Genomic DNA, 27,537 nt, shown 5'->3' with positions numbered 1-27,537 from the left:
CACTCATGCAGCCTGATTCCTGAGGCCCCAGAGAGTTCCCAGGACCCTGGGCATCAAGCGGGTCTCAAGGGCAGGGGAGGGTGGTCTGGGACAGCCAAGGAAGCCAACTCCCTGGATATAAAATGGGAAGGAGTATGGGGGCTTTTCCCCAAGGTGTCTTTGGCCCCCGCCTTCCTATAAGTAACCAAGTACTTCCTCACTGAGCCTTCCTCCTGCCACGTCAAGCCCTGACTCGTTATTTTAACTCCCCCGGAGACACTGAGCACCCTCCAGTGCTCTGCTGCCGGCCCTCCCTCCTCTTTTTCTCTGATGAGCTGCTTGGGGATGGCCTTTGCAGTTGTGCTGTTCCTGACTGGTGAGTGGGGCTCCTCGGGGCTGTGAGAAGCTTTCTTGTGGGTTGGGCGAGCAGTGGTCTCTGCCTGGTAGGCCAGGTAGGAGGAGCTGAAGTAAAAGGAGAGGACTCCTGTCCAGTCTGGTGTGGTGGGAGGAATGGCCTGGAATCTGGGGAGGGGCAGGAGCTGGGCAAAGCTGAGGGAAGTGGGCTCATGGGTTATGCTTGGGTGGAAGGTGAGCTGCTCTCCAGGTTGCCCATGGCTTCTCTCTCCCTTCCTCTCCTGGGGGCCCTGGAGTGGGTGCTGGGAGTGAGGGGCATCTGCCCCAGGGCCCCTGGGAGGGGAGGCCACACCATCCACAAGAGACGGGAAGACTTTAGTTTAGACAGTACCTCCTCGGTCCTGCACATCTCCTGAGTCTTTCTAGCTTCTCTTGAGAAATGGGAAGGTCTGGCTGCTCTGGGTACCAGAGTCTAGGAATGGATGCCCCCTTTATCCCCTGGGGCTCAGACCCGCCCACTTCATTCTTTACTGTCACCTGCCTGGCTCCTGAGGCATCTGGGTCTGAGTCTCTTGGTATCCTCTACCTGTCAGATCACAGGGGCTGCTTCCAGACTAGAAATAGAATCACCCTTTGTGAGGAAGATGTCAGACGTGAGGCTCCCTTGCGTGTGGCCCCAGTAAGGACCAGCACCCTAAACATCTGGCCTCTGCCCAGAGCCCCAGGGTTCAGGTGTCTGGACCCTCCTTGTCACTGCCTGGCCTGATGCCTGGTCTCCTTAAAGCTTCCCTACTCTTGGGGTTGGAGTCAGCTCCTCCATCCAGAGAACCAGGCTTCTAGGACGAATGGAGAGGAAAGGTGATTGATTGGGAGAGAAGGGGTTGGGAAGAGCTCTTGAAATGTAAAGTGTCTTCCCCTGGGGCTTTCTAGCTTAGCCACTGGGATGAGTCAAGAATCCCAAGGCAGAGCGAGTTGGAATCCTGGCTGTGCCAGTGACATGCTGTGTGGTTCAGAGTCAGTCAGTAAATGCTAAAGTCACCTGCTTAGGGCTGGGCACTGTTCCAGGCACCAAGACAAGGCAGGTGGGGCTGTCCTTGTCCTCCTAGAGCCTGGCACCAGGAACGAGGACATGGAGAATACAAAATGACAAATAATAAATCACAGAATTCTAAGTCTGTTCCCCAAGCCTAATGGGAAGATGGAGCAGGACGGTTTTTAAGTGGAATGACCATACGCCCTAGTTTGCCTGGAGGCAGTACCAATGTCCCTGGTGTAATTATTAAAGGTGCCCCCTCCCCTCTTGGGAGGTCCCAGTTTAGACAATAAATTGTACTGTTCGCTTTATATTTAAGGGATATTCCTGCTCTGTCTAACCTACCAGGAGGTGACTGGCCTAATTTCAGACTGTGGGTGAGGGGCATTTCTCTAGATGGTTGCCCTCTGTATTGTGATTAGACTATTTTTAAGGGAGGAGGAGACATGGGAACCACATGGGTGGCAATGATAAGAATGCCTTTCTCCCGGGCAGATGGGGAATCAGGGCTGAGCGTGGTGGGTGTCAAGACCCCGAGAAGTCAGGGATCCAAAGGAGAAGGAGCTTCTCTGACTGTTCTCCCCACCCCCACCTCCACGTATTCCTCAGGCCTGGCTTCTTATCATGGATTCAACTTGGATGTGGAGGAGCCCCTGGTCTTCCGAGAGGACGGAGCCGGCTTTGGCCAGAGCGTGGTCCAGTTTGACAGATCTAGGTAGGCTCCGCCCACTTTCCCCAACTCCGCCCCCTTGGCCTGCAGGCTGGCATTCTGATTCCTACCACCTGGAGGAAGGGCAGCGTGGGCTACAAACCTGTCTACAACACCTGCATGAGGCGGGCAAGGTTAGGGTCTGCTGTACCTGGCTTGCCCAGCCTCTAAGGATCTGTGCTGTATTCCTGGTGTATGAAGGAGTGTGACACTAAATAGCAAATAGGAAACACCAGGACAGCAGAGAGGGCCTGTAGAAGAAAGGGAGATAAAATCTTTTTTTCCAAGAACAGGAGGGAGGCCTCATCATTTTATTTTGCATTGGGATCAGCAAATTATGTACCCATGCTGCCTCCAGAAGGGCACATTCTTGGGTCCCAGAGACAGGGACCCAAGGAATTGCAGTCACAATGTGATGCAAGCATAACCAAAGTCTGGGAGCCACAGGAAGGGAGACATCAAACCCAGGAGGGAACTCCAGGAGGACTTCACAGAGGTGGTGGCACTGGCAATGACCCTGAGAGCACAGGAAGTTTCAGTTAGCCAAGAAGGTCAAGAAGCACACAGAGGTCACTGAGTCCTAAATGTACATCCCTCCTCCTTCTCCCTCGACTGGCAGGCTGAGGACACGGAAGCAGATGTCAGGCCCTAGAGTTTTATTTTCTTTGTTTTGAAATATAACACAGAGATTGATATGCACGAATCTAGAAGGTCCAACTCAATAAATTTTTCACATATGTGTATCCAGGTAACAACCACTTAGAACAAGATGTAGAATCTCTCCAGCACTTCCCCCCACTGGCTTCCCTTGAGCCCCACATGACCACACAACACCCAACAAATCCAGACAGCTTCTGTCCCACTTACCATCAATTTGTGTTCAGGCCCTATTTTTTTCAAAAATGAAACTCTTGATTGTCTGCTGTTTACCAGTACTTTAATCCATGGGGTCGCAAAGAGTCGGACAAAACTGAGTGACTTTCCAACCAAGTATATAATATATATTGGATGACATTCTGATTGCTACAAAGCTACTGTTTTTCCTGGTTTCTGCTGAGTGATAATGAAAAGGTTGAGCTGACATGTAAGGAATGGGTTGGGGTAAAAAAACAACCCTGTAGGTCAATAGTTTAAGACTAAAAGTTTATTTACCCGATTGTGCCAGAAGAAACCAAATGGCTACATCTCCAACCACCTGATTCAGTGTAATCCTCAAGTCTTAGACAAACAAAGATTTCAGGTTTCCATAAGGGAATGGTCCTCTAGAATGAATCTTTAAATGCCAATTCAACAAGTCTTGCATGGCTAATCAGTTAGAATATATTAGTATTTGTCTAGTTCCCTCATCTGAATAGTGAGCTTCTTGGTAATGAGAACATTTTTCCAAATTAAAAAATTCTCTCCTCTCAAGGTGTTTTGCAAATAAACAGTTGCATTTATAAATGAATATAAATGATATGAAGCAGTTTCTGATACAGCTGCTTTAAATTAAATTGTTTATCATATTTAAATTATCCAGTTTGGGAATTTCCTTGTGGTCCAGTGGCTAAGACTTCCATGCTCCCAATGCAGGGGACCCAGGTTCAATCCCTGATCAAGGAACTAGATCCCACATTGCTGCAACTAAGACCCGGAGCAGCCAAATAAATAAACAAAATTGTAAATAAATAAATAGTCCAATTAATTACAGAATCATCTATTGGCTTCAGAACATTTTTCCATTTAACTTGAGGTGACCTATTTCTTGGAATAATGGCTCTCTCAGAATGATGGCTCCTAGGAGACAAACTGCACTGACTTGTGGTTGGGAAATGCTATTTTTTGTTCTGAATAGTTTTATTCTGGGCGAATGTCAAAACACATACATACAAACTCCAGAACTATTTGCATACACAAATACACGTATATTTATATACATGCACATGTACCCAAACAGGCAAACAGAAAGCCCAACATGGCCTTTCGGCCTCTGTGGGTTAGTCTCAGGTCCTGATTTTGAGTAGCCTCACACAGTCCCAGGCCAAGAGCTCCCCTCGGGGAATCTCACTTCCCCATGATACTTCTTCACCCAAAGCGCCTCATGCCCCCACCCCTCCTGCGACTGTCTGTCCTGGTTGTACCTCCAGACTCGTGGTGGGAGCCCCCTTGGAGGTGGTCACAGTCAACAAAACAGGACGTTTGTACGACTGCACGCCTGCCACCCGTCGGTGTCGGCCCATCTCGCTGAACAGTGAGTGACTCGCCCCAGGGATTGGGTCCTTCAACCCTCCTACACAGGACTGCCCCCTCCTCAGCCTCCAGCCCGGACTGTCCCCCCAAGCGAGGGTGTACCCATGGGTGTGACCCTGTGTGTCTGCCCTCTCAGCCCCTTCAGAGGCTGTGGACATGTCCCTGGGCCTGTCCCTGGCGGCCTCCACCCATCTCTCCCAGCTGTTGGTGAGTGTTTCTGGGTCCCTGGAGGGTCTTGAGGGAGAAATAGGTTGACAGGGGGTGGGGGGTGGAGAGGAGGCTGGGGCTGAGGGAAAAGGCGGGGGAGTGTTCTGGGGGCCCCCTCACCCACACAGGCCTCTGCCCCCAGGCCTGCGGCCCGACCGTGCACAAAGCCTGTGGGGAGAACATGTACCTAAAAGGCACTTGCCTCCTGCTGAGCTCCCACCTGCAGATCATCCGGACGGTCCCTGCCGCCCTGCCAGGTAGGTCCCCCAGAGATGCCAGTTCTGGGTGGAGCATGTACTGGAACCACTCATGCGACCAGAGCATGAAACTTGGGTCTCCACCTTCTAGGTCTTTGTTTTCCTGGGCCTCTTGTGCCCCGGGCGCCCTCCCAGGGGGCTCGGCAAGCTCAACAGGGGCTGGGGGCACAGTCTGGCCCAACAGGAAGTGTAGTCACAGTGGGACCCCCTAAGCTGGGTGAGCCATGATGACTCAGACGGGGCAGGAAGGAGCCTCAGGGTGCTGCTGCAGGAGGCATGAAGGTCCCACAGCAGGTGCTGGGGTACCTCCTGGTTTCCAGAGGAAGGGTTTTGGGTGGTGAAAACGTGAGGTGAGGACCATAGATCCAAGAATCCAAGAGGGAGGCAGTCTGGGGCATTCTGCTAGTTTGCCAAGACACTCCCAGACTCACTCTTCCCCTTACAAGGGCAGAAAAGGACCTGATCACAGGGAGTGTGAGGCAGTTTTGCCAGCACTGATGTCTCCCACAGAGAATGGTGCCTAGGCCAGCCCTGCAGCAGTCTCTCTCTCTGAGAGTCTTTTTTTTTTTTTCCTTTCTTTCTTTCCTTTTTAAAAAAATTATGGCTGTGCTGAGTCTTCATTGCTGCACACAGACTTTCTGTAGTTGTGGTGAGCAGGGGCTACTCTCTAGCTGCAGTGAGAGGGCTTCTCATTGTGCTGGCTTCTCTTGTTTCAGAGCACATGCTCTAGAGCACATACAGGTCTCCGTAGTTACAGCACAGGGGCTCAGTAGTTGCAACTCCCAGGCTCTAGAGCATATGGGCTTCAGTAGTTGTGGTGTATGGGCTTAGTTGCTCCGAGGCATGTGGAATCTTCCCAGACCAGGGGTGAAACCCAAGTATCCTATATTTCAAGGCAGATTCATAACCATTGGGCCAACAGTGAAGTCCTCTGAAGGTCAGTCCTTACAAGTTCATCTTCTGTGTCCTTGGGCAAGTGGCTTCATTCCCTGGGCCTCAGTTTCCTCACTGGTAAAATGGAGCTTAATAATTGAGGTGGTTATTAGGATTTAAAGATTTAATATACATGTCTAAGTGCTTAGACTCCAGCCTGGCATGTGTATGTGATTGCCTTTATGACTGATTTTCTAACTGAAGACCATCTGTTTGGACCAGGAGGAAGGCACAGATAAACAACCCCGTGCGTGGCATCAAAGGAAACAATGGGCCCCCAGTGAGAGCCAGGGACCGCACAAGGCACATGTTTTGTTACTGTTGTTTACTTATCTATTTATGGCTGCACTGGGTCTTCATTGCTACGCAAGCCTTCTCTAGCTGCAGTGAGTAAGGGTCACTCTCTAGTTGTGGTGTGTGGGCTTCTCCCTGCAGTGACTTCTCTTTCTGTGGGGCACGGGCCGTAGAGCTTGGGCTCAGGAGCTGTGGCACACAGGCTTAGTTGCCCCACAGCATGTGGGTCTTACCACCCCGACCAGGGATCAAACCCATGTTCCCTGCATTGGCAGGCAGATTCTTAACCATTGGACCACCAGGAGAGTCCCAAGGCATATGTTTTGGCCCAGAGAAAACACAAACCCAGACTTCGTGGGCGTTTAGCCAAAAGTGAAGCAGCAGCAGAAATAGCCCCCAGACAAAGTTGTGAGAGCAGAGTCTACAGAGGGGACAGAGAGAGTGGCAAAGACTCTTATGGGTCCCAGGCCCCACTGGGGATGTCTGTGCAGCAGGGCAGGAGAAGCGGATTTGAACACTAAGTGGTAAATGTCTTCTCTTAGTTGTTTCTGGGGCTTATGAGATGTGATGTCTGATGAAAATGGGACATACCTGTGTAAAACTGGTGCAGAGAAGGCAGGTTTGAATAGATGTGGAAGGACTGTGCGCCAGGCAGTGCTGGATACTGGGTGCTGGGTGTGCATCCCCTTCTAGGTCCTCATAAGATCCTCGTGGAGGCCAGGATGATCCCCATTTTATAGATGAGAAGACTGAGGCTCAGAGAGATGAGTTTCCACTTTAGGAAGTGGCAGAGCCCAGAGCTTGAACCAACCTTGCCTGACTGGCTTGGTTCTTTTTCCAGAAGGCAATCAGCTACAGCCAGGTGCCTGCTGTGGGATACAATAAAAAGAGCAAGAAACAGAAGTGACATTGCAAGGGCACTGGCCACAGGCCTTGTCTGAGAGAGCATGTGGAGGGGGAGGGGGATTTTGTCATGCAGCTAAAAAAGTGGGTATGAGTACAAGATATGGTTACAGAGAACACCAGCTACCCAGCTTGGGAGCACCTGAGCACACACTCAGCCTGCCCTGTGGGTGGCTGGATTTCCTAGTCTCCAAGGAAGCAGGGAGGAAAGTGACCTTCCATTCTTCCACTTCTTCTCAGCACTGGTGATACTGGTTGAGCAGGCAGGGTGGGGGAGGAGTGAGGAGCTGGGAGAAGGCATTTTTGCTTCAGTGACCTGAGGCCGGCTGCCACAGCTCTGCCTCACACCTCAAGGTTGTGGTGGCCTGATCTCTTAGCACCCCGAGACCAACACAGGATGTGGGGTGCTGGTAGAGGCATCAGCTGGGTTTTGCACGGAGACCACCACCCCCTACGTAAGTCTGGGGACAGCCTGAAACGTCTTATTTCTTCATGTACATATGCTGTGTCTCTCTACTACTGTGTGGACTCCACAAGGGCAGGAACGAGATTTTTTATAAAACTCTGGCCTTCAATCAGATTTCCCTAGAGATGGACTCTGAGGCTCCGTTGAGAATATTGTCAGGAGCAACCCCCATGAGAGTATGAGGGAAGCAGGACTGAGTAGTAGATGGAGAGGGTAGACTGTGAGAGGCCTCAGTTGCCCCACCGGGAGCTTGGAGCATGGCTGGGTACAGGTTGCCCCCTGGAGCACAAAGTGTAACCTTGGGCAAGACACCTCCCTTTTGAGTAGGGTGACACGAGGGAGGAACTCCATCGGGAGCCATTGACAGCCAACTCCCTACAGCTGGGAATGAGCACGTCCATCCTGATGGGGGACAGGTCTCGGGAGCACACCTTAGCATGTGTTCCAGGTGTGTCCTTGGGCACAGAAAAATGCCTGGTATATGGTGATGATGGTGATAACACCTACCCCGTATGGGGCGCCAAGCCCTGTCCTAAGTACTTCAGGTACATATTCATTCCTTTTTAAAATTGGAGCAGGACTCCTTTACATTGTTGTGTTAGTTTCTGCTGTACCACAAAGTGAGTCAGCTGTATGTAATCATATATCCCCTCCCTCCTGAGCCTCCCTCCCGCTCCCCCATCCCACCCCTCTAGGAGCTCCCTGTGCTGTATAGGACACAGCACGGGAAGGAGAGGGTGGGACGAATGGAGAGAGCAGCGCTGACATATCTATTCTTTTTATCTTTTCGATAATCCTGTGTGGGTGCCCAGGTGGCTACATGGTAAAGAATCCGTCTGCCAAGCAGGAGACAGGGGTTCAATCCTTGAGTCAGGAATGTCGCCTGGAGGAGGAAATGGCAATGTTTAAGTATCTTGCCTGGGAAATACCATGGACAGAGGAGCCTGGTGGGCTAAATTCAGTCCATAAGATTGCAAAAGAGTTGGACACAACTGAAGCGACTTAGCACACGTGTGTGCCCCCCCACCACACACACACACGCACGCATGCCACAGTATCTCTGACATGTGTAATCAATAAATATTTATTGACTAACAGAATGAGGAGCCCACCCTGCCCCCATGCTCTACTTCTTTCTCCCCTTTTGTAAGCCTTGTGGGAGGAGGGGAGAAACAGGGACTCTGCTAAAGGGAGAAGGGGCTGAGACAATAAATTTGGACCTCCTCCGTGGATAGTGTGGGGATTGGTCCCTGTGCCAAGAATGGCTCCTTGACTCTGTGGAGCAGAAAGGGTTTCTGGGCCCCAGGAAGTGGCTAGGACCCACACATGAGTTTCTTGTTTTTTAGTTTATTTATTTACTTTTGACTGAGCTGGGTCTTTGTTGCTGCGTGCAGGCTCTCTCTAGTTGCAGCAAGCAGGGGCTACTCTCCAGTTGTGGTGTGCAGCCTTCTCACTGCAGTGGCTTTTTTTGTTGCAGAGCACAGGCCCTAGAGTGCATGGGCTTAGTAGCTGTGGTGCACAGCTTAGTTGCCCCGAGGCATATGGAATCTCCCCGGATCGGGGATCAAACTCATGTCCCCTGCATTGGCAGGCAGGATTCTTAACCACCGGACCACCAAGGAAGTGCCCTCAAACATGCGTTTCTGATTCCTCTCTCCCTCTCTGCAGAGTGTACAAATCAAGAGATTGACATCGCCTTCTTGATTGATGGCTCTGGCAGCATTGACCAAACCGACTTTACACGGATGAAGAACTTTGTCAGAGCTGTGATGGACCGTTCCAAGGGCACCAACACGCAGGTGAAGACTAGGCCCTCTGAGGCCTGGGGAGTAGGATGGGGGAGGGTCTGCCTCTGGGAAGGTCAACCTGGGAGGCTGCCTGGCGTCCCTGGGGGCAGGATCGATAGGCCTGTGCCTTGAGGAAGCTACGGTCCAAGGTCAAGGCATGGTCCCCATGCAGGGCCAGTTGGAGACCTGACCTGAGACGAGGTTCCCCCATCACATTTACTATGTCCCCATGTGCCACAGGAAATAGGTTTTTGCTATTTAAATACATTGAAAGGAATATCAAATAATTTTGCTGTGAAATTTGACTGAAGGTAACTTGGCCAAATAATTGATGATTTCTTTATCATGTTTTCCATATAACTCATGATTTATCTTATTATTTTATTTCCCAGTAACCAGTGTGTGTGTGTATATGTATGTGTGTGTGTGTGTGTGTGTAAATTCTTGTTGCCCCTCTGTCCATGGGATTTCCCAGGCAAGAATACTGGAGTGGGTTACCATTTCCTTCTCCAGGGGATCTTCCCGACCTAGGGATCAAACCAGCGTCTCCTGAGTCTCCTGCATTGGCAGGTGGATTCTTTACCATTGAGCCACCTAGGAAGTCCATTAATTCTTGAGAAACAAGGAAATATAGACTTCAAATTGATTTTGCATATTATAAAAATTTTTTTAATCTAAATTTAACAAATACAGTAGTCGGCAAGGTTATTCTTTGTAAACCATGAAAGAAGCAATATTTAGCTTTGATTTTCCAGTTTTCTTTTTCTGGGTTTCAGTATATACTTGTCAGGCCTCAAAATCATGTGGAACATGGTTTGTAAGTGCAAAATTATTCCAAAATTTAAAATTTACTAAAAAAAACACACACACAAAAAAACAACTCCTGAGCTCCAGGGCCCTTTTCTTCGCCTTCACAGTTCTCACTGATGCAATATTCAAACCTTATGAAGACCCATTTCACCTTCAATCAATTTTGGACCAGCCGGAGCTCTCAGAGCCTGGTGGATCCCATTGCCCAGCTGAATGGTCTGACGTTCACAGCCACCGGTATCCGGAGAGTGGTGTAAGCTCCGACCCCCACTACCTGCGGATAAAATGCTTCCCCCGCCGCTGTCTGGCGCTTTCTAGTGTTTGAAGGAGGATCTGGAGAAAGGGCTCACAGGGAAGCGCAGGCAGAGTCTCCCTGGAGTGTTTCTGGTCCCCTCGCTGGTTGCAATCCCCTGAGCCAGGGCGAAGGCCCAACTTCTTTGCGGTGTGTTTCCCCTTTGCCTGGCTTTGGATTGGCTGGACTCTGAGCCCACTTGGGTTTGCTTCTCGGTTCCCATGCTTGCTACCTGGGTCACCGTTGGAGTAATAGGCTTTTTCTAAGTCTTGGAAAATGGTCAAATGAGGATAAATTCACAACTTGGTTGGAAGGATTAAATGAGATAACACGAGCGCAGTGCTTCTGCCCAAGAAGTCCGAGATAAACGGCTGTGGATTTTATTTAAAAAAAAAAAAAATGCAGCTGCTCTTTACCTCCCTGGACTCAGGAATTATTGCCAAGTGTCTTCTTTGGGCCTTTCTCCCCACTCAGCTCCTTTCTCTTCCTCATCCCTCATCCATTCTTGCTCTCTACGTACTACCACGTGCCTGCCCAATACTGGGGGTCAGGTGGCCCAGAAAGAAAATGGCTTAGATGCTGGGGCCAGTAATTTTTGTCAGTATCGATGACTTAACATGCCTGAGTCTCAGGGTACCAGGCCTCCGCGGTCTCTCCAGAGGAGCTTCTGGTGCTGCAAATGATTGCTTCCCAGAATCTCAGTAGAGTTACCCCCGCTTTCTTCCTTGACAGGAGAGAACTATTTCACAGTAAGAATGGGGCCCGTAAGAGTGCCAGGAAAATCATCATTGTCATCACAGATGGGGAGAAATATAAAGACCCCCTGGAATACAAAGACGTCATCCCCGAGGCAGAGAAAGCCAACATCATCCGTTACGCTATTGGGGTGCGCACCTTCCTCCTGGCTCCCCCAGACTCAGCCTTCACCTCCCCCAGGTAGAAGGGCTGGCGGGCCCCTCCTCCTCATGTGCCTCTCTGCCACAGGTGGGAGATGCTTTCCAGGCACACGCTGCCAGGGAGGAGTTGAAAATCATTGGCTCCATGCCTTCAAAGGACCACGTGTTCAAGGTGGACAGCTTTGCAGCACTCAGCAGCATCCAAAAGCAGCTTCAGGAGAAGATCTTTGCAGTTGAGGGTAAATGGGGAGTGAGTTTGGGTGTTGGAACCGAAAGAGCCGAGATCCAGTTGTCCCCCACAGTCCGGAGGATCTGTCCCTACCCGTGTTGTTGTTGTTCAGTGGCTCCCTCATGTCTGACTCTTTGCGACCCCGTGGACTGCAGCACTCCAGGCTTGCCTGTCCTTCACTATCTCCTGGAGCTTGCTCAAACTCATGTCCAGTGAGTCAGTGATGCCATGCAACCATCTCATCCTCTGTTGCCCCCTTCTCCACCCGCCCTCAATTTTTCCCAGCATCAAGGTCTTTTCCAATGAGTCAGCTCTTCACATAGGTGGACAAAGTATTGGAGCTTCAGCATCAGTCCTTCCAGTGCACATTCAGGGCTGATTTCCTTTAGGATTGACTGGTTCGATCTCCTTGCAGTCCAAGAGTCCTCTTTCTGGATCCCTACTCTAGCTCGCCCCAAATCGTTACCCAGAACCCAAGCCCCAAACCGCATTCTCCTCTCTCTGCTCTGAATTCTCACCGTCTCTAGGTCTCTGGGAGCCTGAGTGACCCATTTCCCCCACAGGAACACAGTCGGGGACAAGTAGCTCCTTCCAGCATGAGATGTCTCAAGAAGGCTTCAGTTCCATCCTCACAATGGTGGGTGGAGCGTGTGCTTGATTAAGAGTCTCAGGCACCAGCCTGGGGCTGGGAGCCGGGACTCAGAATAAACAAGAAAGTGGACTCAATCCTCAAGCTCACTGTCTAGTCTGGGAGAGACACACAGGCGGTGTATATAGGTGCTAGAAGCACAGCAGAGAATGGGATAGCTGAGGTCCCTGCTTTCCTGGAATGCATAACTAGTGGGAGGAGATGATAAAAAAACAAAGAAATGAGACTTTCAGATGGTGCTAAGCACTGCAATAGAAGAAGAGAGGTGATCAGAGGAGGGCTAAGGAATAACCACTGAGGCTGAATGATGAGAAAGGGTGAGGCCTGGAAATATCTAGGGAGAAATTGCTCCAGGTAGAGGAAACAGCAGGTGCAAAGGTCCTGAGGCAGGAATGGGGTTACTACACTAGAATGAGAGAAGGGCCAGCGCAGCCGGAGCAGAGGGAGCTAGGGGCAGCATGGAGAGAGGGCTGAAAAGTTGAGAAAGACCAGACCACGAAGACCAGAGAAGTGACGATCAGTTCAGTTCAAAATAATGATAGAGACAGACAGTTGTCTGAAAGGAGGTATGTGTTCAAAATATCCAGAAGGATATTATCCAGAAGAATGTTTATTGGTGTATTTATTCGGCTGCACCAGGTTGTAGTTGTGGCATGTAGGATCTAGTTCCCTGACCAGGGAATGAACCCTGGCTCCCTGCGTTTGGAGTGCAGAGTCTTAGCTCCTGGACCACCAGGGAAGCCCCTTACCCAGAATAATTCTGAGGGCAATTGAGGGGGCAGAGAAATGGAACAAGGTTTGTCATGAGTTAATCAGTGATGCTAGGTCATGGGTACTAATGGGTTCATTACACGTTCCTTTTGACTTTTGTATATGTCCTAAATTAGCCATAATCAAGAGTTTGAAAAGGCAATAAACAAAGTATTCAGAAGAGGAAATGCCTAGCACTTTCTGAGGGAGCCAGGAACATCTCACAGATGTAACTTTGTTACATCTCCTCCAGAGAGAGGAGCTGAGTCCCAGAAAAAGGAGAGAGGAGTGTCCAGGTCAGAGGGTTGGTGTGTTCTGGAACACAGGGTAACTCCATAGACTTGATTGCAAAGGATGCTAAATGCCACCCCCGGGGGTTTGATGACAGGGAATCACTTTGGTTTGCCAGCAGGGTAGTGGCTGCACATTTGGGTTTAAAAAGCCCAACTCTGGGACAGTAGATGAAGCAGAGGAGAACAAGCGAGGAGGCAGAAAGGACAGTGGGTGAGAGGCGCTGGGGTGACGCTGACAGTGGCAGTGGGGATGCCTGAGAGATGTAGGAGTCAGGGACACGAGGCTGCTGATGAGAGCAAGAAATGACAAGAGAGAATTCCAGATGAGTGGGCGGAGTCAGCGGCAGGCATTTCTTCAGAATAGGCTGTCTTCTTCCCACCTGCTCACCCTGGAATCCTTTCTTTTCTCCCAGGATGGACCAGTTCTGGGGGCTGTGGGGAGCTTCAGCTGGTCTGGAGGTGCCTTCCTGTACCCCCAAATAAGAACCCCACCTTCATTAACATGTCCCAGGAGCACGTGGACATGAGGGACTCGTATCTGGGTGAGACAAGGCTGCGGTTGGGGGCTGGGCAGGAGATGGGCTGCCTGGGAAGGACAGGGGCCCAGGGGTGGGGGAAGAGGGGACGGGGGTGGTGACGCCTCTGTACTGATCCTGGCCCCTTCAGGTTACTCCACAGAGCTGGCCCTTTGGAGGGGGGCACAGAGCCTGATCCTGGGGGCGCCCCGCCATCAGCACACCGGGAAGGTGGTCCTCTTCACCCAGGTGTCCAGGCAATGGAGGCCGCAGGCTGAAGTCACAGGGACCCAGGTTGAGTGTGGAGGGGGTCTCCAGGGGCAGAGAAGGAGGAGAGGAAGCGGGTGCAGGGCCTCTGGGGGAGGTGTTGGTGTCTGGGGAGAGGTGGGACTTGGCCCAGGGCGTGCCCCTGGCAGAGGGCAGACAGGATGACTCCCAACTCTGCCTTCCAGATCGGCTCCTACTTCGGGGCCTCCCTCTGCTCCGTGGATGTGAATGGAGATAGTAGCTCTGACCTGGTCCTCATCGGGGCCCCTCATTTCTACGAGCAGACCCAGGGGGGCCAGGTGTCCGTGTGCCCCTTTCCCCGGGGGGTGAGTAGTGATGAGACCCGGGCTGGGTGGGGTCTGGGTGTGGGTGAGCCCTGACACCATTTTCGTTCTGCAGGGGACTAAGTGGCAGTGTGATGCTGTTCTGCGAGGGGAGCCTGGCCACCCCTGGAGCCGCTTTGGGGCAGCCCTGACAGTGCTGGGGATGTGAATGGGGACAGGCTGGCGGATGTGGCCATTGGGGCCCCCGGAGAGCAGGAGAACCAGGGTGCTGTCTACCTGTTTCACGGAACCTCGGAACTGGGCATTGGCCCCACACACAGCCAGGTGAGGCCCCCCAGCCTTCAACCTCTTCTGTTCACCTCCTCTCCCGTGTCTTAGGTTCACCTGATGCCACTTCCTGTCCCAGTCTTGGCAGTGACCATTCCCCTGCTCCTTTTAGTGGTTTATTTCCCTGAATTGCCCCTGGCCCAGCTAAGCACAAAGGCTCTTTCTTCTCTCCTTTGACTTCAAACAGACTTCAAACTGTGTGGGCAGCTCAGTGGTTAAGAGATCGCAGGCCCCAGGTCAAATGCCTGACCAGCCCTGTGGGCTGTGTGGCTTTAGGCAAGTGACTGACTTAACCTCTGTGAACCTTGATTTCCTTCTGTGAAACGTAAAAGGATCAGCAAATTCCATTGACTTCTTGTAAGGATAACTCGAGGACAGCACTAAGCTGTCCATTCCTCCAGTATTTATGAATGAACGTACAGAGGACAAGTAAAAGAATCTGTTATGCTGTCTTCATTATGCTTTAATTTTGTCATTAACTTGCATCCTCAAGGTCCTCATTGGACCAAAAGTGCTCTGATCTCTGTCTGGGGACCCTGGGGACCTCATTTTGTTTGCTCTGCACTCCTCTCCTCCATTTTTTTTAATTTTATTTTTTATTATTTTATTTTTGGGCTGTGCCCTGTGACATGTGGGATCTTAGTTCCCCACCCAAAGATCAAACCTGTGCACCCTTCACTGGAAGCTTGGAATCTTAACCACTGGACCACCAGGGATGTCCCTTCCCCTCTCTTCAACTACTCTATTCAGTGTCCTTTCCAAATTTTCCTTCTCAAACCTTTCCCATCCCCTTCCCCTGACTTGCACTTCTTTTTTCTCTCTCCGGCCAGCGGATCGCAGGCTCCCAGCTCTCCCTGGGGCTCCAGTATTTCGGGCGTTCGCTGAGCGGGGGTCAGGACCTCACGCAGGATGGGCTGGTGGACCTTGCTGTGGGGGCCCAGGGACATGCACTACTGCTCAGGTGACAACTCCCCCCTCCCCACTCGCCTGCCGCTTGCGTCTGATTCACCAAGCTGCCCCCTCCCTCGTTTTCCCCGACGGAGGCCAGAGGCCGGTCCTCAGCCCCTCATGCACCCTCAGGAGCCTGCCGGTGCTGAAGGTGAACGTGACTATGAAATTCACACCCCCGGAGGTGACAAAGGCTGTGTATCAGTGCTGGGATGAGCTGACCACCACCATGGAAGCTGGGCAAGCCACAGTCTGTCTCACCATCCACAAAAGCTCACAGGATCGCCTAGGTGAGCTTCCTCCTGGTAGACCAGACCCTTACCTCCCAGAGGCGCCCCTACCCAGCCCTATCCTCAGGGCAGAATGGAGCCAGGAACCCTGATCTCACCTCCACATCCACCCAACTGCTCTTCTCCCTCCCTCTTCCCACACCCAGGCCTTTAGGTTCCTTCTCCAGGATACATCAGAGGTCTGCCCTCTTTTCCACCTTGCCAGAGGACAAGGCTTCTCCATCCAGCCCACTCTGAGCTGTGTCCACGGCTATTCTTGCTGCACCCCCCCCCACCCACTCTGCCCTGGGTGTAGTTACCTTGATTGGTCCTGAACACAGTTCACCACTCCTCACCTGCTCCCATGTTGCATTTATAAAGACTAAAATTCTTGCCCACTGTGACCCCGCTGATTTGGCCCCTCTGCCTCTCCAGCCTCCCTTACTCCAAGCACTCCCCCCACCTTTTTTTCTGGCCACACCAAGGGTCTTGCTAGATCTTAGTTCTCTGATCAGGGGTCAAACTCCTGGCCCCTAGCAGTGAAAGCATGGAGTCCTAGCCACTGGTCTGCAGGGGAATTCCATCCATACACTTAAAATTTTTTTATTTATATTTGGCTGTGCTGGGTCTTCCTTGCTGCATGGACTTTTCTCTAGTTGCAGTGCAGAGGCTTCTCTTGGTGTGGAGCACAGGCTTTAGGGCGCTAGGGCTTCCGAAGTTGTGGCGAATGAGCTCAGTTGCTCCACAGCATGTGGGATCTTCCAAGATCAGGGATCAAACCTGTGTGTCCTGCATTGACAGGCAGATTCTTCACCACTAAACTACCCAGGAAGCCCTCCTCAGTATAATTTTTAATTAATGTACCAGCCTCCCTCTCCCTTCTGGTCTTAGCCACTGTTCCCCAAATATGGCATTTTCCCCTCCCCACTTTTCACCTGACCCCTGCTCATCCTCTAGGTTAGAGCTCAGACAAGGTCCATCCAGGAAGGCATCTCTGATCGCCAGATCTGAGTTAGCAAGCCCTCTCTGGTGCCACTGATAATCTGGCCCTTGCAGGGATCACGCTGTGATGTTACATCCTTCGTGCTGATCTCCATTTCTAGGCTGCGAGCTCAGGAGGGCAGGGACCATATTTCTTCATCTTCTCCACCTGTATCCCAGCACCTGGTACAGTTCATGGCCCACAGAAACTGCTCAGCGAATCTCCATTGCATGAAAAAATGAAAACAGAACCTTTGCGTTTCTCTCACTTTTCGTCTTCCGTCCCTTCTGCTTCAGGTGACATCCGAAGTTCTGTCACATACGATCTGGCGTTGGATCCAGGTCGGCTGATTTCTCGTGCTGTTTTTGGTGAGACCAGGAACTGGACTTTGACTCGAAGAAAAACCCTGGAGCTGGGAGAGCACTGTGACTCCATGAAGCTGCTTATACCAGTGAGGACTGTGGGTTCTGGGAGAGGGAGGAAGGAGCCCAGGGCCAGCCTCTGACACCTCCACTCCCTCTTGAATGAGGCAGGAAAGGCGGGGAGCCTGGGGCGGGAGAGGAGAAAGTTGGGGCTAGGGAACCGGGTTTCCACGGCGTGGATGTGGTGGAGGACAGACCTCACCGGGGTAGCCAGTAAGGAGGAGGAAAGCAGGTTCTTTAAAGCCCCTTCTTCTCCAGGACTGTGTGGAGGACATGGTGAACCCCATTATCCTGCGACTCAACTTCTCCCTGGTTGGGGAGCCCATTGCCTCATCTCAGAACCTCCGCCCCGTGCTGGCTGTGGGCTCCCAGGACCTCTTCACGGCCTCTGTGAGTCTTCCTAGGAAGTCCCAGGGACGTGCTGACTCTTGCTGTGTCTCTGTGTGCTGAAGAACCTAGGGTGGCTCCCAGGTGCCCACGAAACCACATCACATCAAACATGCTTCCTCCCTGTTCCCACAGCCCGGCCCAGCGTGTAGCCTTACCCACATCTAGGCTGATTATCCACTTTGACCCAACATAAACTCTCTGATTCTCATTTTGCAGACCCTTCGAACTTTTTCTTTTATTTTTTTAAACCCAAATTTTAATTTATTTATCAATTTTTTTTTTTATTTTGACTGTGTCACTTGGCCCATGGGATCTTGGTTCCCTGACCAGGGATCAAACCTGCACCCCCTGCAGTAGAGTATGGAATCTTTTTTTTTTTTTTTTTTTTTAGAGGTATAGTTGAATTGGGCTTCCCAAGTGGCTCTAGTGGTAAAGAACCTGCCTGCCAGTGCAGGAGATGCAGAAGACGAGGGTTAGATCCCTGGGTTGAGAAGATCCCTTGGAGGAGGGCAAGGCAACCCACTCCAATATTCTTGCCTGGAGAATCCCTTGGACAGAGGAGCCTGGAGGCCCACAGTCCGTGGGGTCACAAAGGGTAGGACATGACTGAAGTGACTTAGCACACACACACACACACACACACACAGTAGAATTACAATGTTGTGTTAATTTCTGCTGTACAGCAAAGCGACTCAGTTATACATACATATACATGTTTTTCATATTCTTTTCCATTATGGTTTATCACGGGATATTGAGTATAGTTCCCTGTGCTCTACAGTAGGACTTTGGTGTTTATCCATTCTGTATATACCAATTTGCATCTGTTAATCCCAAACTCCCAATGCAACCCTCTCCATTCAATCCCCCTTGGCAACTACCAGTCTGTTCTCTATATTCTTGATTCTGTTTCTGTCTCGTAGATTTCTGTTTCTGTCACTTGGGTCATATTTCAAACTCCACATATAAGTGATATCAGGTGGTGTCTGTCTTTTTCTGAGTGACTTCACGATCATCTCTGCTGCTGCTGCTGCTAAGTTGCTTCAGTCGTGTCTGACTCTGTGCGACCCCATAGACAGCAGCCCACCAGGCTCCTCTGTCCCTGGGATTCTCCAGGCAAGAATACTGGAGTGGGTTGCCATTTCCTTCTCCAATGCATGAGAGTGAAAAGTGAAAGTGAAGTCGCTTAGTCATGCCCGACTCAGCCACCCCATGGACTGCAGCCTACCAGGCTCCTCCATCCATGGGATTTTCCAGGCAAGAGTACTGGAGTGGGGTGCCATCGCCTTCTCCGCACGATCATCTCTAGTCAGATGCAATTTTTTAAATTGGAGGATAATTGCTTTCCAGTGTTGTGTTGATTTCTGCTGTACAACATGAATCAGCTATAAATATACATAGATCCCCTCTCTCTTGAGCCTTCCTCCAGCCCTCCCATCCCACCCCTCTAGGTCATCACAGAGCACCAAGCTGAGCCCCCTGTGTCATATAACAGGAGGCATGGAGTCTTGACCATTAGACTGCTGGGGAAGTCCCCCAACTTTTCTCCTTTCTGCCTCTCTGTCTTTGTCCATGTTGTCTGTCTTTCTTTTTCATGTTACAGTTCCTTTCTGTTTTCAAGAGGAGGCCCTGTCAAGTGACTACAGGTACCTGTAATTGCTTATAGTGTTCCTATAAGAGCATAATAAACAGATGAAGACATGGTTTGGCAATTGATTTCTATGTCCTTCATGCATGTCATATTTCTTATTTGGAAAAACATCTTCTCTGTACCTCAAAGATCTCGTCATCCCCAGAGCCCCAGTCTTATCTGCTTCTCTTTTGAAAACCACTGCTCAGCACATCACTTCTTCTCTGGCCTCCTACTGTGTCATGGTGATACCAGGCCAAATACCATGTGACTGGACTGATAGCCATCTGCCTCTACTTCTGTGAATCCCTCGGGATTGTAGGTTCCTTGAATGTAAGAACCACCATGTCTAATTCACCTGCAGTTGCCACCTTTCCGAGTGCAGAACCTGTCTCATTATCGACTGTTAATAATGTTTGCTGAACGCTTGTTCCAGTTGAATTTGACTCCTCAACTAAACGTTACGTTCTCTGAAGCCAAGGACCTTGTCTTCTCTTTCTCTTATATCCTAACTGCCCCTCTCACATTGTCTGCCCCACCTCCTTGCCAGAGTCTAGGACAGTGAGTGCCAGGACAGAGTCTAGCACAGGGTGGGCACTCAGTAATGCTCAGTGTTGACGGGTGTTCCTAGTGAGACTGGGGATGGATTGAGACACGGATGGGAAGAGAATGTACTGTTTTGCTGCAGCTCCCCTTTGAGAAGAACTGTGGGCAAGATCACCTTTGTGAAGGGGACCTCAGTGTCAACCTGAGCTTCTTAGGGTGAGTGAGCTCTGTCTCCTTTCATAGCCATACACTAAAGCTTTGGGGGCTCCCATCCTCATAGGATGGGAAGTCCCTGTGTTTCCCTTTGCCTCTCCTTCTAACAAAGAAGTGCTTTTGACTGGAAGGTCATCAGCAAGTAGCTCATGCGTTCCCACAGCCCTGCCCCCACTCCTGATTCAATTCCAACCTGTTTCCTCGGAGTCTCTCTTTCAATCTTGTCCTTCCTTGTTCAGGCTGGAGACCCTGGTGGTGGGGAGCTCCCTGGAGCTCAATGTTGCAGTGATGGTGTCCAATGAGGGCGAGGATTCCTATGGAACTGTGATCAGCTTCTACTATCCAGCAGGGCTGTCCTATCGACGCACGTTAGCAATCCAGGTAAACAGCTCCCTTGGGCTTCAGTGGCTGGGACCTCTCTCCTGCTCTGAGTTATAATAGGTTCCTTTAATTTTTTCTATGATGAAATATACAACACACACAAAGAGAGAAGTGCACAGGGCATATGTATAGTTTAATAACTAAACATTAAGCAAAAATCTATGCAATTAACATCTAGATGAAGAAATAAAGCACTCCAAAGGATTTTTTAAAACAATAATACATTTAAAAGATGGGGAGGATTTTCCTGGTGGTCCAGTGGTTAAGACTCTGTGCTGCCAATGCAGCGGGCAGGGGATCAATCCCCGGTTGGGGAACTAAGATCCTACATGCTGCGTGGCAAAGTCCAAAGATTAATAAAAAGAAAAAGAAAGAAAAGAAATAAAGCACTTCTAGCACCTCCAGAAGCCCTTTATATAACTTTCCTCATCCTAACCTCATACTCTCTGCAGAGGTAATCACTATTCTGCCTTGTAATACTCAATTCCTTGTATTTCTTTACCACCCATAAATATATCCCTAGATTATACTGTTGAGTTTTGTCAATATTTGAACTTTATATAAATGGAAACGTGTTCAGTTCAGTTCAGTTCAGTCACTCAGTCGTATCCGACTCTTTGCAACCCCATGGACTGCAGCACACCAGGCTTCCCTGTCTATTACCAACTCCTAGAGCTTGCTCAAACTCATGTCCATTGAGTCGGCAATGCCATCCAACCATCTCATCCTCTGTCATCCCCTTCTCCTGCCTTCAGTCTTTCCCAGCATCAGGGTTTTTCCAATGAGTCAGTTCTTCACATCAGATGGCTAAAGTACTGGAGCTTCAGCATCAGTCCTTCCAATGAATATTCAGGACTGATTTCCTTTAAGATTAACTGGTTTGATCTCCTCGCAGTACAAGGGACTCTCAAGAGTCTTCTCTAACACCACAGTTTAAAAGCATCAATACTTCGGCACTCAGCTTTCTTTTTGGTCCAACTCTTAACATCCATACATGACTACTGGAAAAAGAATAGCTTTGACTATATGGACCTTTGTCAGAAAAATAATGTCTCTGCTTTTTAATGTGCTGTGTAGGTTGGTCATAGCTTTTCTTCCAAGGAACAAGTGTCTTTTAATTTCATGGCTGCATCACCATCTGCACTGATTTTGGAGCCCAAGAAAATAAAGTCTGTCACTGTTTCCATTGTTTCCCCTTCTATTTGCCATGAAGTAATGGGACCAAATGCCATGATCTTTGTTTTTTGAATGTTGAGTTTTAAGCCAGCCTTTTCATTCTCCTCTTTCATTTTCATCAAGAGCCTCCTCGCTTTCTGCCATGCTGCTGCTGCTACTGCTGCTAAGTCGCTTCAGTCGTGTCCGACTCTGTGCGACCCCATAGATGGCAGCCCACCAGGCTCCTCCTCCAGGCAAGAACACTGGAGTGGGTTGCCATTTCCTTCTCCAGTGCATAAAAGTGAGAAGTGAAAGTGAAGTCGCTCAGTCGTGTCCGACTCTTAGCGACCCCATGGACTGCAGCCTACCAGGCTCCACCGTCCATGGGATTTTCCAGGCAAGAGTACTGGAGTGGGATGCCATCGATAAGGAAACATATTGTATGTTCCTTTTTTCTGAAACTTTTAAAGTACTGTTGATTTACAATCTTATATTAATTTCTGGTGTACAAGATAACAATTCAGTATTTTATAGATTACATTCAATTTAAAATTATTATAAAACACTGGTTATATTCCCTGTGCTGCATAATATATCCTTGCATCTTATTTATTTTATAAACGGTAGTCTGCACCTCTGACACCTGATCTGTATGCTCCTCCCTTCCATTCTTCTCCCTACTGGGGACCATGTTTGTTCTCTAGATCTCAGTCACTACAGCGTGTCTGACTCTGCAACCCCATGGACTGCAGCACACCAGGCTTCTCTGTCCTCCACTATCTCTGGGAGTTTGCTCAGATTCTGTCTGTTGAGTTGGTGATGCTATCTAACCATCTCATCCTCTTCTACCCCCTTCTGCTTTCCCAGCATCAGGGTCTTTCCCAAATGAGTCAGCTTGTCATATCAGGTGCCCCAAGTATTGGAGCTTCAGCATCAGTCCTTCCGATGAATATTCAGGGTTGATTTCCTCTAGGATTAACTGGCTTTCCTTCCCTAGATGGTCTTAATTTGATTGTGGTTGATTTTTATCAAACTTTTCCTTTGTATTTAGTATTTTATGTGTGTATCATGTTTAAGAAGTACTTCCCTACTCTATGGTTATAAAGACCTTCCCCTCTATTATCTTCTAAGAGATTTATGATTTTGCCTTTTACATTTAAGTCTTTAATTCAGTTTGGATTTATTCTAATGTATGGAGTGAGGTAGGGATCCAGTGTTTATTCGTTCATTTGTTTGCTTGTTTTGTATGGGCCAATTTTCCCAGAACCGTTTACTGAGAGCTTCCCCTATGGCTTTGCAATGCCACCACTGTTTTGCATTCAGCCTGTATATGCATGTGGCTAAGTTTTTAAAAATTCCTTCTCCTCTGAAGCAACCTGGTCAGCGTCCCCTGCGCCTGGCATGTGAGGCAGTTCCCACCGGAAACGAGGGCCTGAAGAGCAGCGGCTGTAGCATTAACCACCCCATCTTCCGTGAGGGCATTAAGGTCAGAGCTTCCTCCAACTCTCATTGCTCTTCTCCCTCTTCCTGACCCCATTTCCTTCCCTCTCTCCACCATGGCCTTCCCCATCCTCAACCCTTCTTTCTTTTCCCTCAGGGCACCTTCATAATCACATTTGATGTCTCCTACAAGGCCACCTTAGGAGATAAGTTTCATCTCAGTGCCAACATAAGCAGGTGAGCTCAGGCCAGGTAGGGTGTGTCCCTCTCTCTCCTGTTCCATGCTCCAGCCAGAGACTCTTCCTGGATTCCTTCCCAACCAGGCACCCTTCTCTCCCTCCAGTGAAAATAATAAACCTACATCCAACAAGACCACCTCCCAGCTGGAGCTCCCAGTGAAATATGCTGTCTACACAGTGATCAGCAGGTACTTAATCCCTGTCCTCCCCTTGGACCTTCTTCCAAACCTAGTACCTCCTCCTGCAGGGCAGCCTGCTCTTTTGAGGATGAGTAACTAAGCTAGCCCCTCTGATTTCTCACATGAGAATTCTTGTTGATCAGCCATACACTTACAGCATAGCACCATAGCTTCCCTGGTGGGTCAGATGGTAAAGAATCTACCTGCAATGCACGAGACCTGGATTTGATCCCTGCGTTGGGAAGATCCCCTGGAGAAGGGAACAGCTACCCATTCCAGTATTCTGGCCTGGAGAATCTCATGGACAGAGGAGCCTGGTGGGATACAGTCCACAGGGTCGAAAAGAGTCCAACACAGCTGAGCAATTAAGCACACCATGTCCCATAATTCTTTTTTTTTTTTTTACTGCTATATTTATTTGCTATTTGTTTATTTATTTTTGGCTGCACTTGGTCTTCACTGCTGCCTGTAGGCTTTCTCTAGTTTTGGACATCAGGGGTTACACTCTAGTTGCTGTGGCTTCTCTTGTTGCAGAGCATAGGCTCCAGACAAATGGGCTTTAGTAGCTGACACACAGGGGCTCACAGGCCCTAGAGCATGCAGGCTTCAGTCATTGTGCCTCACAAGCTCGAGAGGGCATGCCCAGTAATTGTGGTGCTCCGGCTTAGTTGCCCCAAAGCATGTGGGATCATCCCAGACCAGAGATGGAACCTGTGTCCCCTGCGTGGGAGGCAGATTCTTATCCACTGCACCACCATATCCCATAATTCTTGGTTCTCCTCTGATGAATTGATCTGCTGGTGGGACACACACACACCTTGCCACCCCTATGCATCCTCTCTTCCCTCTCCAAGGTACAGACCTCCTTTAACATGAAGCCAACTCTAGCCTTTGTGCCAAACACAAATATGCTGAACTGGATCTACTAGATTAAGAACTGAGGCTTTTCTGAATACTCTGAAGTGGGGAGCTTGTCTCTAACAGGATATGGTCTGTGACCACACAGAGCAAAGAAAGGTCAGGGTTTCACAAAACTCAGGGGAGAACAGAGATGTGCGAAACTATAGGGATGGTTTGTAAGAGCACAAGCCTCAGCAGGCCACAGGAAAGGCAGGTGAAGGGCTGCTGCTCTGGGCTCTGAAAGTGGCGGAGGGAGCAGGGACAGGCCAGGCCAGAAGCAAGACAGCCTCACCTACCTGGCTAAACTCCAGAGACTTTAGAGTTGGTCATAAGCTTATAATATTGCCATGGGACAGAGTTTGCTGCTGATGCACCAATTTTTAGGGGAACTAGAGAAGGGGGGTCAAGCAGTGTCATTGCCCTTCCAAACTCTATGTGTGGATTTCCCCTTCTATCCATGGGAAAACACTAAAACTCACAATAACTTACATTTATTAAGCTTACATTTATATACTTTATTATTATTTATTAAGCTTACATTTATATACTTATGACGTGCCAGGCCTTGTTTTAAGTACTTTACCTGTATTTACATAACTTAACCCTTCTATTAGTAGCAGTGTTAGTCCCTCAGTTATGTCCAACTCTTTGTGACCCCCAAGGACTGTAGCCCACCAGGCTCCTCTGTCCATGGAATTCTCCAGGCAAAAATACTGGAGTGGGTAGCCATTCCCTTCTCCAGGGGATCTGCCCAACCCAGGGGTCGAACCTGAGTCTTCTGCATTGCTGGCAGGTTCTTTACCATCTGAGCTACCAGGGAAGCCCAATCCTCCTATTAGGTCTATGATATGGTTAATGTTATACCCCCTCTTTAAATATTTATTTATTTGCTGCACAGGGTCTTAGTTGTGGCATGCAGGATCTTTCAGTTGCACGTGTGAGATCTAGCTCCCTGACCGAGGCTAAAGTTGAAGCTGCACAGGCACGTGGGGGCCATCACCGATCCCCTGGGTCACCTGCTGGGCCCCTTCCCCAGCAGGTGCAACCAAGGATGGTCCCCAGGCTGTTTTTCACCCATAAGCCCTCTCTCTCTCCAGGCAAGAAGAATCCACCAAGTACTTCAATTTTTCAGCTTCTGACCAGAAGAGCAGAAGAGAAGCTGAGCATCGATATCGTGTGAGAGGCCAGGGAGTATCCACCTCTGTCCCTACCGTGGGGATGTGGGGAGCTGGTGCGGGAAGGATGGGGAAGAGCTGGAAGCTGGAGCCAGGAAAGGGGAGGGACTTGGGATGCTCCAGGGACCACAGTCATGTTTTGTCTCTGTTTTCTGCAGGTGAATAACCTGAGTCAGCGTGAACTGGCCATCAGCGTGCATTTCTGGGTCCCCATCCTGCTGAACGGTGTGGTCGTGTGGGATGTGGCATTGGTGGCCCCTTCACAGGTGCCCACCTGCCTTCCGTCACTCCCTAGAGTCTAATCCCACAATGCCCATACCCTCCAACCAGCGGATCATCCTGTAGCTATTTCTCTCTTTCCCTAGAGTCTCCCCTGTGTGTCAGAGAGGGAACCTCCCCAGCAGCCGGACTTCCAGACCCAGATGCCAAGCAGTCTTGTGCTGGTGAGAAAGGTCCCACTGCAGGACTACTGAAGGCTCCCGGGAAATGGACTGCTAAGCTTCAAAGCCATGTTTATGTCCTCTGATGGTTTATCTATTCCCCATCCCCAAATCAGCTAGATTTCATTCTCTCTTGTGGTTCCTGCTTAAGTGAAGATCCTCTTCAACTTCACTCTTCTCCTGTTCCCAGGACTGCTCCATCGCTGACTGCCTGAGGTTCCGCTGTGACATCCCCTCCTTCGGCGTCCAAGAGGAACTTGACTTCATCCTGAAGGGCAACCTCAGCTTCGGCTGGGCCAGCCAGGTACATCCTTCCTCGACTCAGATGGGGCTTGAAGTGTCTGTGCCCCCTTAGGCCAGGGTGTTTCTCTATCCCTGAGCTGCCTTCATGCTCCCCTGCCCCCTATAGAGCTAGTTCCCAGCTCTCTCCTTCTCTTTTGCAGTTGCTGCAGAAGAAGACATTGGTCGTGAGTATGGCTGAAGTCACATTCAACAGATCTGTGTACACCCAGATTTCAGGACAGGAGGCATTTTTGAGAGCCCAGGTAATGACCATGTGGTAGGCAGTGGCTGGGCTGGTCAGGGGGCTCCTGATGCTAAATCTGTGATGCTGAGTGGTTGGGGGGCGGGGCAGGGCTTGCAAGTTTGGAGAGAGGAAGAAGGGATGGAGGCCCCTGGATGGGACAATCGTCCCTAAGCCCATGAGGGCTTCTGTATGTCACCTCTTGAGGCAGAGCCTGATGAAGGAAGGAAGGGAGTTAAGGACTGGGAAACTGAGGGACTTCCCTGGTGGTCCAGTGGTTAAAACTCCACACGTCCAATGCAAGGATGCAGCGGGAGAGGGTTCAATCCCTGGTCGGGGAGCTAAGATCCCACATGCTGTGTGATGCAGTCCAAAAAAAAAAAAAAAGGGAATGTGGGAGGCCTGATACTTTCTGATCCCCAAATCAGGTAGAGATGGTGCTAGAAGAGTATGAGGTCTACAGCCCCATGTCCCTCCTTGTGAGCAGCTCCATGGGAGGACTGCTGCTCCTGGCCCTCATCACAGCCTTACTGTACAAGGTGAGTGTTTTCATCCCACTCCTGAGACCGCCAGCGTCTGGCCCTGCCCTCCCACAGACAGGATCGTATAGAGGGAAGAACTCAGGCAATGGAGTCAGGCTGGTCTAGGTACACATTTTGGCTCTTACTCATTTAATGTCAGGCAAGTTGCCTAACCTCTCTGAGCCTGTTTCCTCATTTTTGAAATGATAACAATGCCTATATCACAGAATGGCTGAAACAAGACAGGACAAGAGGCCAGCGTATGCAGAATCTATGAATGATGTGTACAGATCAGAGCTCGGCACACAGCAAACACTCAGTCAGTGGTAGCTGTTGTTCACATAAGTATCCTAACACACAAGTACAAGGCCACTTAGTTCCCTTCTGTCTCAGCTTCCTCCTACTCCCAACTTCCCATTCTGCCCTCTTATCCAGATTTTCTGATTTATTTCCCTTCATAGTGTGGCTTCTTCAAACGTCAATACAAAGAAATGATGGATAACAAGCCTGAAAACACTGCACTCAACGGGGAAGATATCCACCATGAGACCCCAGATCTACCTTTGTCCGAATAATCCACTTTCTCATTTATGTCTATTCCCATTGGCTGACCTTGGCTTCACCTACCAATCCACTTCCGGGGAAATAACTTCTGTGGGGACAGGCCCGAGCAACTTACCAGGTGCCAAGTCATCTTCCCAAGGGGTCAAAAGATTTTTAT

The 27,537-nt window shown here is 49.9% G+C and overlaps 1 protein-coding gene across 1 annotated transcript; it reads left to right on the top strand.

Moving 5' to 3' along the window:
• The first annotated feature begins 256 nt into the window (after positions 1–256).
• Positions 257–27,537, top strand: ITGAD (integrin subunit alpha D). Its single transcript, XM_005886965.3, is given in 32 exon segments — positions 257–355; positions 1,976–2,081; positions 4,202–4,305; positions 4,441–4,511; positions 4,654–4,768; positions 9,033–9,163; positions 10,069–10,214; positions 10,986–11,139; positions 11,238–11,388; positions 11,942–12,015; positions 13,484–13,538; positions 13,541–13,612; positions 13,737–13,879; positions 14,038–14,178; positions 14,252–14,330; positions 14,333–14,460; positions 15,294–15,424; positions 15,544–15,701; positions 16,959–17,113; positions 17,343–17,474; positions 19,793–19,866; positions 20,103–20,244; positions 22,772–22,885; positions 22,997–23,076; positions 23,183–23,266; positions 25,255–25,333; positions 25,491–25,598; positions 25,698–25,775; positions 25,963–26,076; positions 26,216–26,317; positions 26,724–26,834; positions 27,278–27,537. Coding segments are annotated over 32 exon segments (3,492 nt in total). The 5' UTR covers positions 257–309; the 3' UTR covers positions 27,392–27,537.

The sequence above is a fragment of the Bos mutus genome, chromosome 25 (assembly GCF_027580195.1).
Source record: "Bos mutus isolate GX-2022 chromosome 25, NWIPB_WYAK_1.1, whole genome shotgun sequence".
Classification (NCBI taxonomy): domain Eukaryota; kingdom Metazoa; phylum Chordata; class Mammalia; order Artiodactyla; family Bovidae; genus Bos; species Bos mutus.
The sequence above is the reverse complement of the archived record's forward strand: the minus strand, read 5'-3'. Positions and strand labels throughout refer to the sequence as shown.